The sequence below is a fragment of the Aotus nancymaae genome, unplaced genomic scaffold, assembly GCF_030222135.1.
Source record: "Aotus nancymaae isolate 86718 unplaced genomic scaffold, 86718_ANA_hifiasm-v0.15.2.pri h1tg000022l_1, whole genome shotgun sequence".
In the NCBI taxonomy this organism is placed as follows: domain Eukaryota; kingdom Metazoa; phylum Chordata; class Mammalia; order Primates; family Aotidae; genus Aotus; species Aotus nancymaae.
Window position 1 is genome coordinate 45,358,212 of NW_026988435.1, and position 14,289 is coordinate 45,372,500.

Genomic DNA, 14,289 nt, shown 5'->3' on the forward strand with positions numbered 1-14,289 from the left:
CTACCAGACCAGGGCCTCCCCTCACTGAAACACGCGGGGTAACTCTATTTCTTCCTGGCAGACGGCAGCCCTCTCCCTCTAGCTCAGAAGCCACGTCAGCGGCTGCTTGCTTGCTTGCTTGCTTGCTTGCTTGGGTCATGTCTCTCTCTAACTTCCTCTGCCTCTGCAGACACCTGCAGTGAGTTGGTGTGGACTTGGTCCCTGCATTGTCCCCCAGCCTCAGGCCCAGGAACCATGTCTCTGGAGGGGCTTCCCTGCAGGTGGCTGTTGTCTCTGGAGGGGGCTTCCCTGCAGGTGGCTGTTGTCTCTGGAGGGGCTTCCCTGCAGGTGGCTGTTGTATCTGGAGGGGCTTCCCTGCAGGTGGCTGTTGTATCTGGAGGGGCTTCCCTGCAGGTGGCTGTTGTCTCTGGAGGGGCTTCCCTGCAGGTGGCTGTTGTATCTGGAGGGGCTTCCCTGCAGGTGGCTGTTATATCTGGAGGGGCTTCCCTGCAGGTGGCTGTTGTATCTAGCATGCTTGGATGCTTCCCAGTTTCACAGCCACAGGGAGGGCGTTTCATGAAATCTCCAAATTCCAAGGGCTCTTGAGAGACCGCCTCCATCCGGATCAGAAGGGGTGATCCCGGTTGCCTGGTCTCTTAGAGCTTAAAACTCTAACTCCTTGTCGGCTTCTCATTCCAAACCAAAGTGTGCCATTGGATTATTCTTTCAAAACACTTCTTGCCTTAATGCCATCCTTTAGATGTTGGCAGCCGGCCCCGGTGCGGACCACGTCCCACGGGTGGGCCTCCCGGTTTCTGCCTCCTCTTACCCCTCACAGTTATCTCCCCCTTGAGTCCTGCTACCTTCCGGAAAAATAGACCCCAAACCCTCTTTCCTCCCATTGCTCCCGGCATGGAGTCGTCCAGTGGCCTCTTAGCCACAGGACACCGTCCAGCCCCCTGGCATTGGGATGTGTGCCCTGATGCACCATAATGCACTTGTCTCCAATCTGCTGAGCTGCATGAGTGCCCACCCCAGCCCAGCGGGGCGCTCCGCTTCTGCAAAGCTCCAAGCACCTTCCCCCTCTGCACACTGCCAGGCTTCCCACCCTCCCCCAAATCCAAAGGCCCCTCCCGTGGCTGGGGATCCGCTGACGGCTGCCCAGCCCTTCCTGTGCTCCTGGACGTTTGGTGCAATCTGGAGGACGCTCAAGCGGCATTTGAAATAACCTGGAACACGTGTACCTCATGGAACAAGAGGCTGATTGGCTTCCACTCGCTTTTGGAGCTGGCAGGAAAGATAATTGATGACTAAACAACCTAACGACCAACAAATATAAATAGCCATGGCCCAACTGAGATCAAACAAGGCTCCAGCATTCCTTCTTGGAGCGACCCTGAGCTGTCCGCAGTCATTCGCCTCTCCAATCCCGGAGCATTCCGGAGAGGCTGACATCCGGCTAACATGGGCGTTGCTTCGTGACAACCCTGCCCCTTCCATTGCCCGGTCACTGCTGCTTCAAGATGCAGTGGAAGAATGTCAGACGCCTCAGTCACGTGAGTGAGAGTGGGGCACGTGGCGACACACATACAGAGGGGAGAGGGCCAAAGACGGCGTCGTGTGACACACGCCATTGCTCCTTTTGTCTCTGCCGTGGGCGGCTCTCTTCCAGATGAGCCCCGTGCCTGCAAGACCAGCATTGTTGGCCACTCCGGCTTAGAGAAAAGCTTTCTACATTCCAGAGTGGCTCCCGGCCCCTCCTCCCCCTCTTAAATGTTTTTAAAAGAGGTCTTAGAGCCCAGGCAGTTAGACCTTAGCAAAAGACAAATACAGTAGAAGCCCAAGGCAAGCTTATCCCTTCCGAAGAGGGGGTGCTTCCTATGTTGATTCACTGTTGAAGAGCATGATGAAGATTCAGCTCCACTGAACCTGAGCCAAGAGGTGACTCATCCATGGGACCAACATACCTGAGGAACCAAAGCACTCAGCATCTGGGAGCCAGACTGATCCTGAGTGGCCAAGAGAGCCGGGAAGGCTTCTGCAGCCTCCTGGAGCATCACAGAGGCTCCCTGTCCATCGCTTTTCCCTCTGTTGCTGATGTGATGGTTCCCACCCTCAGCTCACCAGCCTCCACGGAGAGGTTGGCCTCTGAATACGCTGAATGGGCTTGAAGGGGGCTGGGCTCCATCTGGGTGGATGAGCAGGCCCAGCGCCGCTGTACGATGGGAGGGTGTCTTGGGAAGCCTGTCTTTGTGTCAGGTCCCCAGGGCATCTCCCTCTGAATCTCCTGCATAGAAGTTGCTGGACACCCCTCTGGGCTCTGTCCCCGCCGGCACCGTGTGGAATCCATGCTGTTCTCCCTCCAGCCCTCGCCCCGCCTCCTGGAGCCCTTCTCTGCTCCTGGTCACTTACTCGCCCCCCACCTCCAGCACTGATTTTCTGGGGACAAGGGGCAGGGGGAGGAGGAGAAGAAAGAGTCCTTGCTGCCCCTCAGAGGAGGTGCAGAAGAAGAAAGACTGAGAGGAGTGGGGAGCCAGGGATGGGAGGAGGGACGGGACAGCCCCTTCCTGCTGCCCACACGGGTCCTGGCTTCCTCTCCACCCACTGCCCCATCTCAAGGGCTGCTCATGGCAGGGGCCAGAGAGACACTGAGAAGAAGAAGGAAGGAGGATCCAGGAGGAGGCCAGCACACCCGGCTTCTCTGCTATCTGCCCTCCACTCTGTCCTCCCAGCCCAGACCCCTCCTAGGCAGCCCTGGCACGGATCCTCACTGGCCACACTGAGGCCGTCGGCAAAGCACCTGCCTCTCTACGCCTTGGACTCTGGGTCTATAAGGCAGTAAGGCTGAGGTTCCTGGAAGAGCCGGGCACCATGGACTTGCCCAGCTGAGCACAGGCGTCGGGGGCTAGAGGGGCCTCAGTCCCGATGCCGACCCCTGCACTCTTCACCTGGGAGCTTGGAGGACTCTGCCCTGTTCTGAGGGCCATGCTTCAAGCCCAGCAATTCTTATGACCGAGTCTCTGGGGAGAAATGAGCCCTCCAGTGTCAAATGACCCACCACTAAAAGGCCTTTCCAGGCAGGGCCTCTCGTGAGCCCAACCAGTGACATGGTGGGAGCTGAGAGGGTGTGGGCTCACTCGTTGATGTTCTGTGTGAATGGGGTCATTTGTAGGGTGAGATCCCTCTGATCCCCAACACTTAGGCTCAGCTGGCAAGTCCACAGTGGCCCAGCTCTCCCAGGAACCTCAGCCTCACCGCCCTACAGACAGAGCCCAAAGCTCGGGGACGTCAGTGCCACACAGGTTTTATGTGTTCACTTTATTGGTGTTTAAAATTGTAAAGATTTTCCATGTTGCCTGTAACCATCAAACCACACGTATTGCCCCCAATTAATCACCGTTAACAGCTTGGCGTGTGTCCCTTCCGTAGTCACAGCGCTCCGTATTCATGTCCTCCAGAAATGAGCTCATTATGTATCACCTTTACATAGTGAGGAGTATGGGCGCCCCCCCAGGTCAATACCTGCACACTTGTCTTCATCTTCTCAACAACTGCCGGACACCCCAGTGTCTCAGTCTGTCTGAACTTAAACAGCCAGACGTTGACGCCTCACAGTCTGGAGGCTGAAGTTCAAGATAAGGGTGTGGGCACATTCTGTTCCTGGGGAGGCCTCTCTTCCTGGCTTGCAGACTGCTGCCTTCTGGCCGTGCCCTCATGTGGCAGAGCAAGCGACAGCTGTGTGCCTTCACCCCTTGTAAGGGCGCCAATCCCATCATGTAGGCCCCACCCTCATGAACCCCTTCAAACCCAATCACCTCCCAAGGCCCCACGTCCCAATCTTATCCCACTGGGCATAAGGGCTTCATTATATGAATCTGGGGTTGGGGGGTGCCTCAACATTCAGACCCTAGCACCATGGGGCCACTAATGTGTCATCCTGCCTGTGGAGAGATGCCCAGACTAAACCATGCTCTTTCAAGCCACCAGCCACCCGACCACAGTGGGCACTCAGGAAACTGGGTAGAATGAATGAATGAATGAAGCCATTGACATGAACACATGACATCTGACCGTCTCCCTGTGTGCTTATGTTTCATTCTGATACATTTCTCGCTAAATTCATCTGCTGAGACACAGGATTTTAACCAGGGTTGCTAGACTGGTTTCCCCAAGATGTGGCAACCCACATCCGCCAGCAACACCTGTGGCGTCTGCCGCCCTGTGGCCTCGTAGCGCTTCTCTTACCAGGTTTCCAAATTTTGCTAAACTGCTGGGTAAAGGCATAGCATCTCTCTGGGGTTAGCCTCCCATGCGTGGATTTGTTTTTACCCCTCTCGGCCACTGCCTGTTCCTGCCCCCCTGGCCAGAGACCGTTACGTGTCAACGACAGAAATGTTTTGTCTGTCATGTGCACAGCCGGTATCCTCTCCCCGTCCACTCTGGGCCTCGTGACTATGGGGGTGACATCATGGAGATCCCAGTGCATTTTGGACTTTGTCACCATCCTCTCTTGTTCATTCGGGGATACGGTCGCCACGAGCTCAACAGAGCAAAAGAGAGGGAGGGAGCCCACCTGTGTCTGCCAGGTGCTGGGATGGGTCCAGGCGGTTCTACCAGAGTCTGCCGTTTCCAGCTTGATTCGGCACCTGTGACTGGCCGTAGTACCCATGACAAAATGTGTTTAATTGACCAAACATAAACATAGAGGAAGTTGATCCTTTAAATGATATACTTAGAATTCATCTGAGTGAGGAAGCTGAGAACAGTCAAAGAAGCTAATTTCAAAAAAAAAAAAGCACCTAATCCACTGAATTCTGATCACGCCGGGTGCTTATCTCTCCTGCCAGACGTACGGCGGGCGCCTTGCGGCATCTCACAGCTGTCTTCTCTTTTGCAGCACTCCCTACAAAGTGAGACCTGTGGCCATCAAGCAACTCTCCGGTAAGGCCCTGCTCTCATTTTTTAAATTCAAAGAAGGAAAAAGAAATCTTGAGCCTGCCTCTGTGATAAAATATATATTAGTTAACCATTTGAATTTAAGCATTTGAAATATATATTAGTGAAGCATTCATTTGAAGCATTTAACTGTATGTTAGTTAAGCATTTGAATCTGCATTTGAAGCTTGGTACCACCGCAGAATCTGAAACCCTGGACTACTCTTTGTACTACTATAAGGGCTCTGCCGTGACAACCCCCGGGCCCCATCCCAGGGACTTTGCAGGTGCAGGATGGCATGCACCCTGCTCTTCCTGGCCCAGCACCTGTCCTCCCCGCTCCACTGTGAGTTGCCAAGGCAGGCGTTTATGGCCCTTGGGATGCCTTGGGGTGCCTCTCACAATTTGCTTGTGCTGCTGTGTTAGAATCCTTCCTTCCTTCCTTCCTTCCTTTCTTTCTTTCTTTCCTTTCTTGCTTTCTTGCTTTATTTTTTGTTTTATTTTTTTGAGATGGATTCTGGCTCTGTTGCCCAGGCTGGAGTGCGGTGGTGTGATCTTGGCTCACTGCAACCTCCACCTCCCAAGTTCAAGCAATTCTCCTGCCTCAGCCTCCCAAGTAGCTGGGATTACAGGTGCCCCCCAGCACACCTGGCTAATTTTTTTGTATTTTTAGTAGAGACAGGGTTTCACCATGTTGGCCAGGCTGGTCTTGAACTCCTGACCTCAGGTGATCCACCCGCCTTGGCCTCCCAAAGTGCTGGGACTACAGGCGTGAACCACCACGCCCAGGCTAGAATCCCTTTTCCATTTGATTTTTATCACTTTTATTTATGTATGATTTACACATAATAAAATGCCATGTAAGTGCCTATTCTGATGAGTTTTTAAAAATATGTACACCCTTGTAACCATCACCAAAATCAAGACACTTGCACCGCCTAGAAAAGCTGTCTCATGCCCCTCCCAGTGTGTCTCAGGCCACAGCCGACCTGCTTTCTGGCATGGTCCATGAGATTTGTCTTTTTGAGAGTTTCATATAAAAGAAATTATATGGTACATGTATTCTTTTTTTTTGACTCGACGTATTGTTTTTGAGACCCATCCGTGTGTTGTGGGTATAGACAGTTCATTGCTTTTTATTACTAAGTGATACCCCATTGGGCTGTACCACAGAACATCTTCCATTCACTGTGGATGGACATTTGGGTCCTTTCCAGTCTCGGGGCTTTTATGAATAAGGCTGCTGTGAGCATTAAAGCACAAGTACTGGTGGAAACATATATTTTTATATATTTTATTTCTCTTGGATAAATACCTAAGATACCTGTGACCTTACCAACTTTTTTATACAGTTAAACCTATGCTTAACCATCTTACCCGAGGGCAGATGAAGAGTCCGTAGAGTGCTCCCCGGTCTGGGTTTGCCTGATGTTTCTCTCATGGCCAGCCTGGGTGTGGTGGGTTTTAGAAGGAGTATGTAGGGTGCATGACAGCCGTGTAGGCCCACTGGCTTCTACACTGCAGAGTCGCTGTCTGTCTCCTTCCCTGCTCTTCTTTGGAAGCAAGCCACTAAGTCCAGCCCACCCAAGCAGAGGAGAAGAACTGAGGTGTGTTTTCTCTGTCCGGACATTCATTTGCTCCAGCACCGTTCGTTGAAAAGACAGTCTTTCCTCCCATGGAATTACCACGACCCCTTTGTGGAAAAGCAGTAGGCCGTATATGTGTGCGTCTTTTTCTGGACTCCATATCTTATTGTGTGAGTTCACATGTCTTGAAACAACAGCACACTGCCTTGACTACTGCAGATAGTAGATTTTGAAATCAGGTAGTATAAATTACCTCTGGTTTCTTTCCTCTTTTTCAAAAATGTTACTGCTTTTATTTTCAAATAAATTTCAGAATCACTCCATGAATTGCTACCAGAAAAAAAGTCTGCTAGGATTTTGACTGAAATTGCATTAAATATACAGAACAATGTGGGAAGAATTAACATCTTAAGAATGCTGAGCCTTCTGATTCATGAATATGGTATATCTCTCCACTTATTTGGGTTTCCATTAACGTTTCGCGGTAATGTGTTACCACTGTTACTGTGAAGTACTTAAGGATACATTGATAAATACATCGCTCTTTCATGTATTTAATACTATTGTAAATGGATTTTTTAAATTTCAGTTTCCAGTAGTTTTTAGTTGATAGGAATTGGCTTTTGTATGGGACCTTGCTAAACTCATTTATTAGGTCTAGTACATTCGTCGATTTCCTATGATTCTGTAGATGATTTTCTTATAGTGTTGGTCTTCTGACAAGAAATTCCTTCTGCTTTTGTCTGAAAATGTTTTTCTTTGTTGTTTTGCTTTTTATTTACTTTTTTTCAAAGAGAGAGAGAGAGATAAGTTCTCTCTCTGTTACTCAGGCTGGAGTGCAGTGGCGCAGTCGTAATGCATGGCAGCCTTGACCTTCCAGGCTGAAACAATTGTCCCTCCTCAGCCTCCCCAGTAGCTGGGACTACAGGCACACACCACCACGCCCAGCTAATTGTTTAAGTTTTTGTAGGGACAGGGTCACACTATGTTGCCCAGGCTGGTCTCAGACTCCTAAACTGAAGCAATCCTCCCTCCCTGGGATTGCAGGTGTGAGCCATCATGCCCAACTGACAATGTTTTTATTTCATCTTCATTTTGAAGGGGCATTTTTCTTACCATATAGAATTTTAGTTTCACAGTTTTTCAGCACTGTAAATAGCCTTCTCATTGTATTTTAGCTGGTAGAGCTTCTAACCAGAAGTCTGTGATGTCCTATCCTTGTTTCTCTCTGTGCAATGTGTCTTTTCCCTCTGGCTACTTAAGATGTTTTCTTTATCACTGGTTTTCAGGAATTTGATTATGATGACCTTGGTGTGGTTTTCTTTCAGTTTAACTTGCTGTGTGTTGATTGATCTTCTTGGATCTTTGAGATCATATTTTTCATGAAATTTGGAATTTTTTCGGCTCTCCTCTCTCCTTTCCCCTGGGACCCTAATTACCTGAATGGTGGACAGCCTGAGAGCATCCCCTGACTGATTGAATGGTGGACAGCCTGAGAGCATCCCCTGACTCACTGAATGGTGGACAGCCTGGGAGCATCCCCTGACTCACTGAATGGTGGACAGCCTGAGAGCATCCCCTGACTCACGGAATGGTGGACAGCCTGAGAGCATCCCCTGACTCACTGAATGGTGGACAGCCTGAGAGCATCCCCTGACTCACTCACACTCTGTTTATTTCTTTCCAGACCTTTTTTTCTATTTGCTTTATTTTTCTTAGACTTTTTTGTTAGGTCTTCAATACCATCGGTCTTCCCTCCTGCAGTATCTAATCTGCTGTTAATCTCGTTCAGTGAAATTTTCGTTTCAGATACTGCATTCTTCATCCCTAAGGAATTTCGTTTTCCTCCGTTTTCGCATCCCATTTTCAGATCTTCCATTTATGCCTCATTGTGGATATGTGTCCTTTAGATGCTGATGCCTCGTTATACTTCTGTTTAATGCCACTGTCTGCTGGTTCCTCCTCTCCGCCATAGCCAAGTTTGTCTCTGTTGATTGATTTTTCTCCTGGCTATAGGTCATATTTTTCTGATTCTCAGAAATCTAGTAAATGTTGATGGAAGGCTAATCGTAGTGAATGCATGCTTGTTCATCATCTGATTTTGTTTCTCCCAGTTAGCATGTTGGGCTTTGCCTTGGCAAGCAGTTAAGTTACTTGCAAATCAGTTTGATGCCTTTGAGCCCTACCTTTAAGCTTTGCATGAATGGTTCTAGAGGGCCCTTGCCCCAGGGATAGTTCAGTCCTACTAAGACAAGATCCCTTTGGTGACTCCCGCAAACTCCTGGCTGATCAGCAAATTCCACTCTGACTATTTAGAGTGCCAGCATCTGGAGATGAGCAGGAGAAGAGCCGGGGCCTGGAGGGTCACTGCGGGGACGCGGGCTTTTACACTGAGTGACGTGGGCAGCTATTAGAAGGCTGTCAGCAGAGGAGTGACATCATCAGACTTATGTTTTAAATCTCGCTCAGGGTGCCGTGTAGAGATCATGAAAGGGGAGAAATAAATCCAAGAGGAGGCTGCTCCTGTGGGAGGAGCCAGAGGCCCAGACTGGGGTGGGGCTGGGGTGGGGCTGGGGTGGGGCTGGGGTGGGGGCTGTGGAGGTGGTGGGGAGTGCAGGCTCCAGCATGTTCTAAAGGAAGAGACAAGCTTTTTCCTAAGCGGAAGCGGGATATACAGAGACCCGTCCAGGGCTTCTCTGACCTGAGCACTGAGCGCCACGGCCCAGGGAGGGGATTGCTGCAACGGGGCTTGGCCTGCTCTCAGACATCAGCTGAATGAGGAGCAGGCACAGTCAGGGCAGGCGGCTCTCGGCTGTCAGCTCCAGCTGGGTGGCGTTGAAGTCTGGGGCTTGGTGAGGCCAGCAGGGAGTGAGCGCCAGCAGGAGGGGCTGGTCCTGAGCCGGACGGAGACCAAACCTGTCCATGGGAGAAGGATGCTGGTGACTGGACACCATCAGGAGCAGAGGGGTCAGAGCCCCGAAGCTCTGGAGGCGCGAAGAGGCAAAGGAAGGCTGGCGTGGGCGGGACGCGGTGGGGCTGGTGCAGCCCAGCCAAGAGGGCGAGACGGCTGTGCTGAGGGTTGGAAGAGCGGCGCTGGGAGCAGAGGAAAGAAGGGTCCCTGGGGGACCATCCAGGACCAGTGGGAGATGGAGTTGGGCTCATTAACGGAAAGAGATGAAGAGCGTTCGAACGGGCTGTCCTAAGGCCTAGTGCTCCTCCCTGGAGAATTCTGGCAAAGGCTGTTGGCCTTGGGCTGTGCAGGCGCCAGTGGCTGAGAGATGGGTGCCCGCTGCAGCCCTCCCAGAACTCAAATCCTACGAGCCACAGAGGGGCTTGAAAATAATCTGTCCTGAGACGCACAGAGGCTCACGTTAAACTCAACATCGTAAGTTCCGAGTAAAGCAACAGTAAGCGGCATTTCTTCTCAACGTGCCAGGATGAGAAAACAGAACACCGTGCTGCACCTGCAGACTTTGCACCACCTTTAGAGAGGCGCGGGGTGTGACCTCCTCGCGAAGATCTGGTCTCAGCTCCCGCCGCCCTCACCGCAGCATGAGGCCAGCACGAGGCAGGTGCTTCAGGTGTTTGAGAGCTACACACACTTCTGCTGGGCTAAGCAAGACTTCCCTCTTCAGAGAGGATAAGCGGCCACGTGGAAGGCCAGGCTGGGCATCCCTACGGGGCCAGCCGAGGAGCACCGCGCTTATTCTGCAGGGAGGAGTCGCTGGGTCTCCAGGGTGCTGCATTCTCCCCCACCCCCCGCCCCAGCAGCGTCAGCCCCTCCAGCATTTCCCTAGTCACATCCCCGCCAGGCTAACACCACCTTTCCCCGCCTCTGGGTGCGTGGGGACCCGGCTCTCCAAATAGGCCAGTATTCCAGGCTTTTCTTTAGGAGATTAAGTCAGTGTCAGGTAGACCCCCCCCATGGCTTTCCTAAGAAAAGAGGCCCCTGAGAAGCACCTTTAGAGAACACCTTTTCACTTTGGGGCTTGTCTTTCGGAATTCCTCACTCTCTCTGTGGCAGCAGCCTTCCCTCTCCCATCCACCGCCCTTGGGTCCCAGAGCCACCAAGCCGTGGCCCAATGTCAGAAGTTAGCTCTAGCAATGCAGCCTTGAGTTCTGGCCTGTAAGCCGCCCGGGTGCACTTAAATCAACAGGCTGCATTTCCAGTGGCAATAAAAGACCCTCAGAAAAGGAAATGGAGCTGTTTCCAGACTAGCACAAGGCTGCGGGGGCGGGGTGGGGGCAGGGAAGCCCCTGATTCTTACCGGCTTTCAGTAAATGCCTCCAACAGGCCCGGTGGAAATGTGCAATGCAGAAACGCCCCCAGGGTTTTGCTGTTTTGCTACTTACATATTCAGGAAATAGTAAAGAGAAGAGTATTATAAAAAACATGATGTTGCATAGGAAAGAAAGACTAGGCCAGCCCTGGCCTGGGCCCACAACCACAGTGTGAGCCGCAGAGACTTCTCAGGAGTGGTGAACACACAGCTCCCGCCGGGAAGGAGCAGGGCGCAGCCTCGATCTCCAGCGTAGGGCAGAAGGAACGCCCCAGCCACGCACAGGTCTTTGCTCATCAAGCATCTTCTATAGGAAAATACTCTCTTCGCCTGCTCACGGAGGCAATCATATGGATAGAGTGCTTCTCCCTTTTGTGAATAAAATGAAGGTCATAGCAACTACAAAAACAATGACCCAGGCTTCCCAGCATCTTTCTACGACGATGGAGCTGATTTTGGGGAGAACTCTGGAGCCTCAATCACTTTTATTTGATGTAAGCAGCTCAAATACAAAGAGTGGTGTTTTTCAGATTCTGAAACACGTGATCTCAGCTGACAGTGGTGGATATGTGTCCCCCAGGTGCCCTTGGCTGCCAGGAGCCGGCAGGACTGATGACGTGACGTGGGTTGAGCACCGTGATCACAGCACGCGGGAAAAGGACAAGGTCTCGCCCAGCCTGGCCCTCCCTCAGCATGGCAGGTCGTGTGGGTCCGTGTGATCGCATGACCCTACCAAGGGGATCGTGTCTTTTTGACCAGAGCATTAGGGAGAGCCTGCTGCACGGTCACACACCAGGACAGCTCCCCAGGGCCCGAGTCCCACGGGACAGCCGGAGGCTCACGATTTCTTAGGTGCAGCCGCAGTTGAGCCGTGGTGTCATACTTAGCCCAAGTGATGACGGCGTCTTCAACTTTAGAACGATTTAATACAACTAGGACCCTGCTGTCCGGGTCTGGTTCTGCGTGCTCTCCTCCACGTCCCTGCCTGCCCTGGGACCCAGGACCTGTCTCCAGTCACACACACCCTGCCCAGCCTCTGCATCCGGCCCCGCGGAGACCCACACCACATTCTACCTCCCGGCCAGGGACCGAGGGTGACTCGGAGGCTTCCATTTCCCAGGAGCTGTGTTGGTGCTGCTGTTTCCATAGGACAGTAAAAGGGGGCATTACGGAGGAGCATCCGCAGAGCAGGCGCTTGGGCTTCTGCAAGCCAGGGAGGCTGTGGCGGCAGGGCAGGTGGGCTGGCCGGCTGTGCCCACGACGCGCATGTGAAGGGGTTTCCGGGGCAGCCATGGAACCCCGGAGCTGCCTCACATGAGAGTACCCCCAGGAGGTGACCAAAGGCATCGAGAGTCCAGCCACAGTCCAAATGCAGATGCACCGTGAATGTGAAACACACACCAAATTCTGAAACTTAGTATGAAAAAAATATATAAAAATTCAGTAGTTTTTGTATTGATTTCGTGTTTCCTGGTTGAGATGTCATTGATATAACATGAAGCCCACCATTTTAAAGTGTACAACCTCAGCCAGGTGCGGTGGCTCACGCCCGTAATCCCAGCACTCTGGGAGGCCGAGGTGGGCGGACCACCTGAGGTCAGGAGTTGGAGAGCCTGGCCAACACAGTGAAACACCATCTCTACTAAAACTACAAACATTAGCCAGGCGTGGTGGTGCACGTTATAATCCTAGCTATTTGGGAGGCTGAGGCAGGAGAATCGCTTGAACCTGGGAGGCAGAGGTTGCAGTGAGCCGAGATCACACCACTGCACTCCAGCCTGGGCAACAGAGCGAGAGTCCATCTCAAAAAAAAAAAAAAAAAGATAAAAAAGTAAAGTGTCCAACCTCGGTTTTTTTTAGTGTATTCATTTTGTTATGTAACCATCACCACTATTTAATTCCAGAACATTTCCATCAACCCAAAAAGAGAGCCCGTACCTGTTGGCAGTCCCTCTCCATCCGCTTCCCCCCACAGCCCCTGGCAGGCCCCGCTCTCCGTCCCGTCCGTCCTGGACACATCACATAACAGAATCCGTGGGCTTTCCCGCCTGGCTTATTTCACTTCGCGCAGTATGGTTGAGGCTCACCATGTTGTGGCGTGTTTGTGGCTGGATGGCGTTCCGTGTCGTGGCTGGATGGCGTTCCGTGTCGTGGCTGGATGGCGTTCCGTGGCGTGGCTGGATGGCATTCCGTGGCGTGGCTGGATGGCGTTCCGTGGCGTGGCTGGATGGTGTTCCGTGGCGTGGCTGGATGGCGTTCCGTGGCGTGGCTGCACCACCTTTGGTTTATACATTCATCAGCTGATGGACATTTGGGCGTCTTCCACAAAGGCTGCTGTGAATGATGCTGCTGTGAACATTTGTGTGCAATTTTTTGTGTGAAAGATACATGGTGAAATGAGATATTTTGAGGTACATTGGATTAAATTAAATATTAACATTTACTAAAAGTCTAGCCATCGTGAAGGGAAGGGCTGAAAGTTCACAGCAGAATGCCGGATGCTGCCGGCGCGCCAGGCTGGCCTGTCCAGGAGGTCCCTACAGCCTGGCTGGCATGTCCCTTACCCACTAATGGCTGCCTCCTCCCATCCCTGAGTCCCCCTGCCTGAGAACCTTCTCTGTGCCGGGCACACCAAGAAGTGCTGGGAAGTGCCCACCCCAAGGTCATCCCTGTGAGAGGGAGCTGAAGGACAGGGGCCCAGCTTCCTTGCTCCACAGTGGGACTGTTCTCTGACATCATCTATGCCACTGCTCAAAAGAAGCTCAGAGCGAGGGGCTCCACCACGGTCACCTGTGCCATCTGCACGTCAGCTGACCCTCTGGGAGCTCTCTTCCCTTCCACGCCTCAATCCCCCACTCCCTCCCAGAGCTTCTGGGGTTGGCTTCCAAATGCACCACTAGCCCCCAGCTCCTTGTCTCCTGTGGGCTTTTGAGGATCTCAGACTAAGAACCTGAGACTTGGAAAGAGAAATCCAAGAGTGGTCAGCGCCCCCCCCCACCCCCCGCACCCCCATACTCATTCGTCGTTTGGATAAGGTAGACTTAGGAGAGCTACTTAACCCCACTGAGCCTCCATTTCCCTTGCAAAATATGAATCACAATGCATACCTTGCCTGGTCCTTGGGAGGATAAATGAAGTAATTTATGCAAAATGCTGAGCACAGCGCCTGCCACTTGGTAAGTGCCCAGTAAATGGTTGCTATCATTGAAAACGACCTGGAGGGCATTTTTGAATGGCTAAAGTTATGCCTCTCTGGAATTGCTGAATTTTAATAGAACAGGAGTGCTTCCTAGGTCTAAAACAACACTCGGAGGACTGGCTCTGTCTGCCCCGAAAGCTAAGTTCACGCTTGAAGTCCAAGCACCAACATGTTGCTTGTGAGAAGTAATCATGCTTCTTCACATTTGCTATTTAGTGCAGTTTCACCGCAGAAGGCTTTACACGCATAGCCGTGGTCACCCGTGCTTGCATTCTTTCTGAAACAAAAAGGCTGCAGTGTACACATGAAA

The 14,289-nt window shown here is 52.0% G+C and overlaps 1 protein-coding gene across 1 annotated transcript in view; it reads left to right on the plus strand.

Annotated features, from left to right (window-relative positions):
* PDE9A (phosphodiesterase 9A) overlaps nucleotides 1-14,289 on the plus strand; it is a 110,652-nt gene that overhangs the window by 39,141 nt on the left and 57,222 nt on the right. Inside the window, exon 4 of the mRNA XM_064380192.1 lies at nucleotides 4,877-4,920. Coding sequence (XP_064236262.1) covers nucleotides 4,877-4,920 — 44 coding nt within the window. The remainder of the gene's footprint in view (nucleotides 1-4,876; nucleotides 4,921-14,289) is intronic.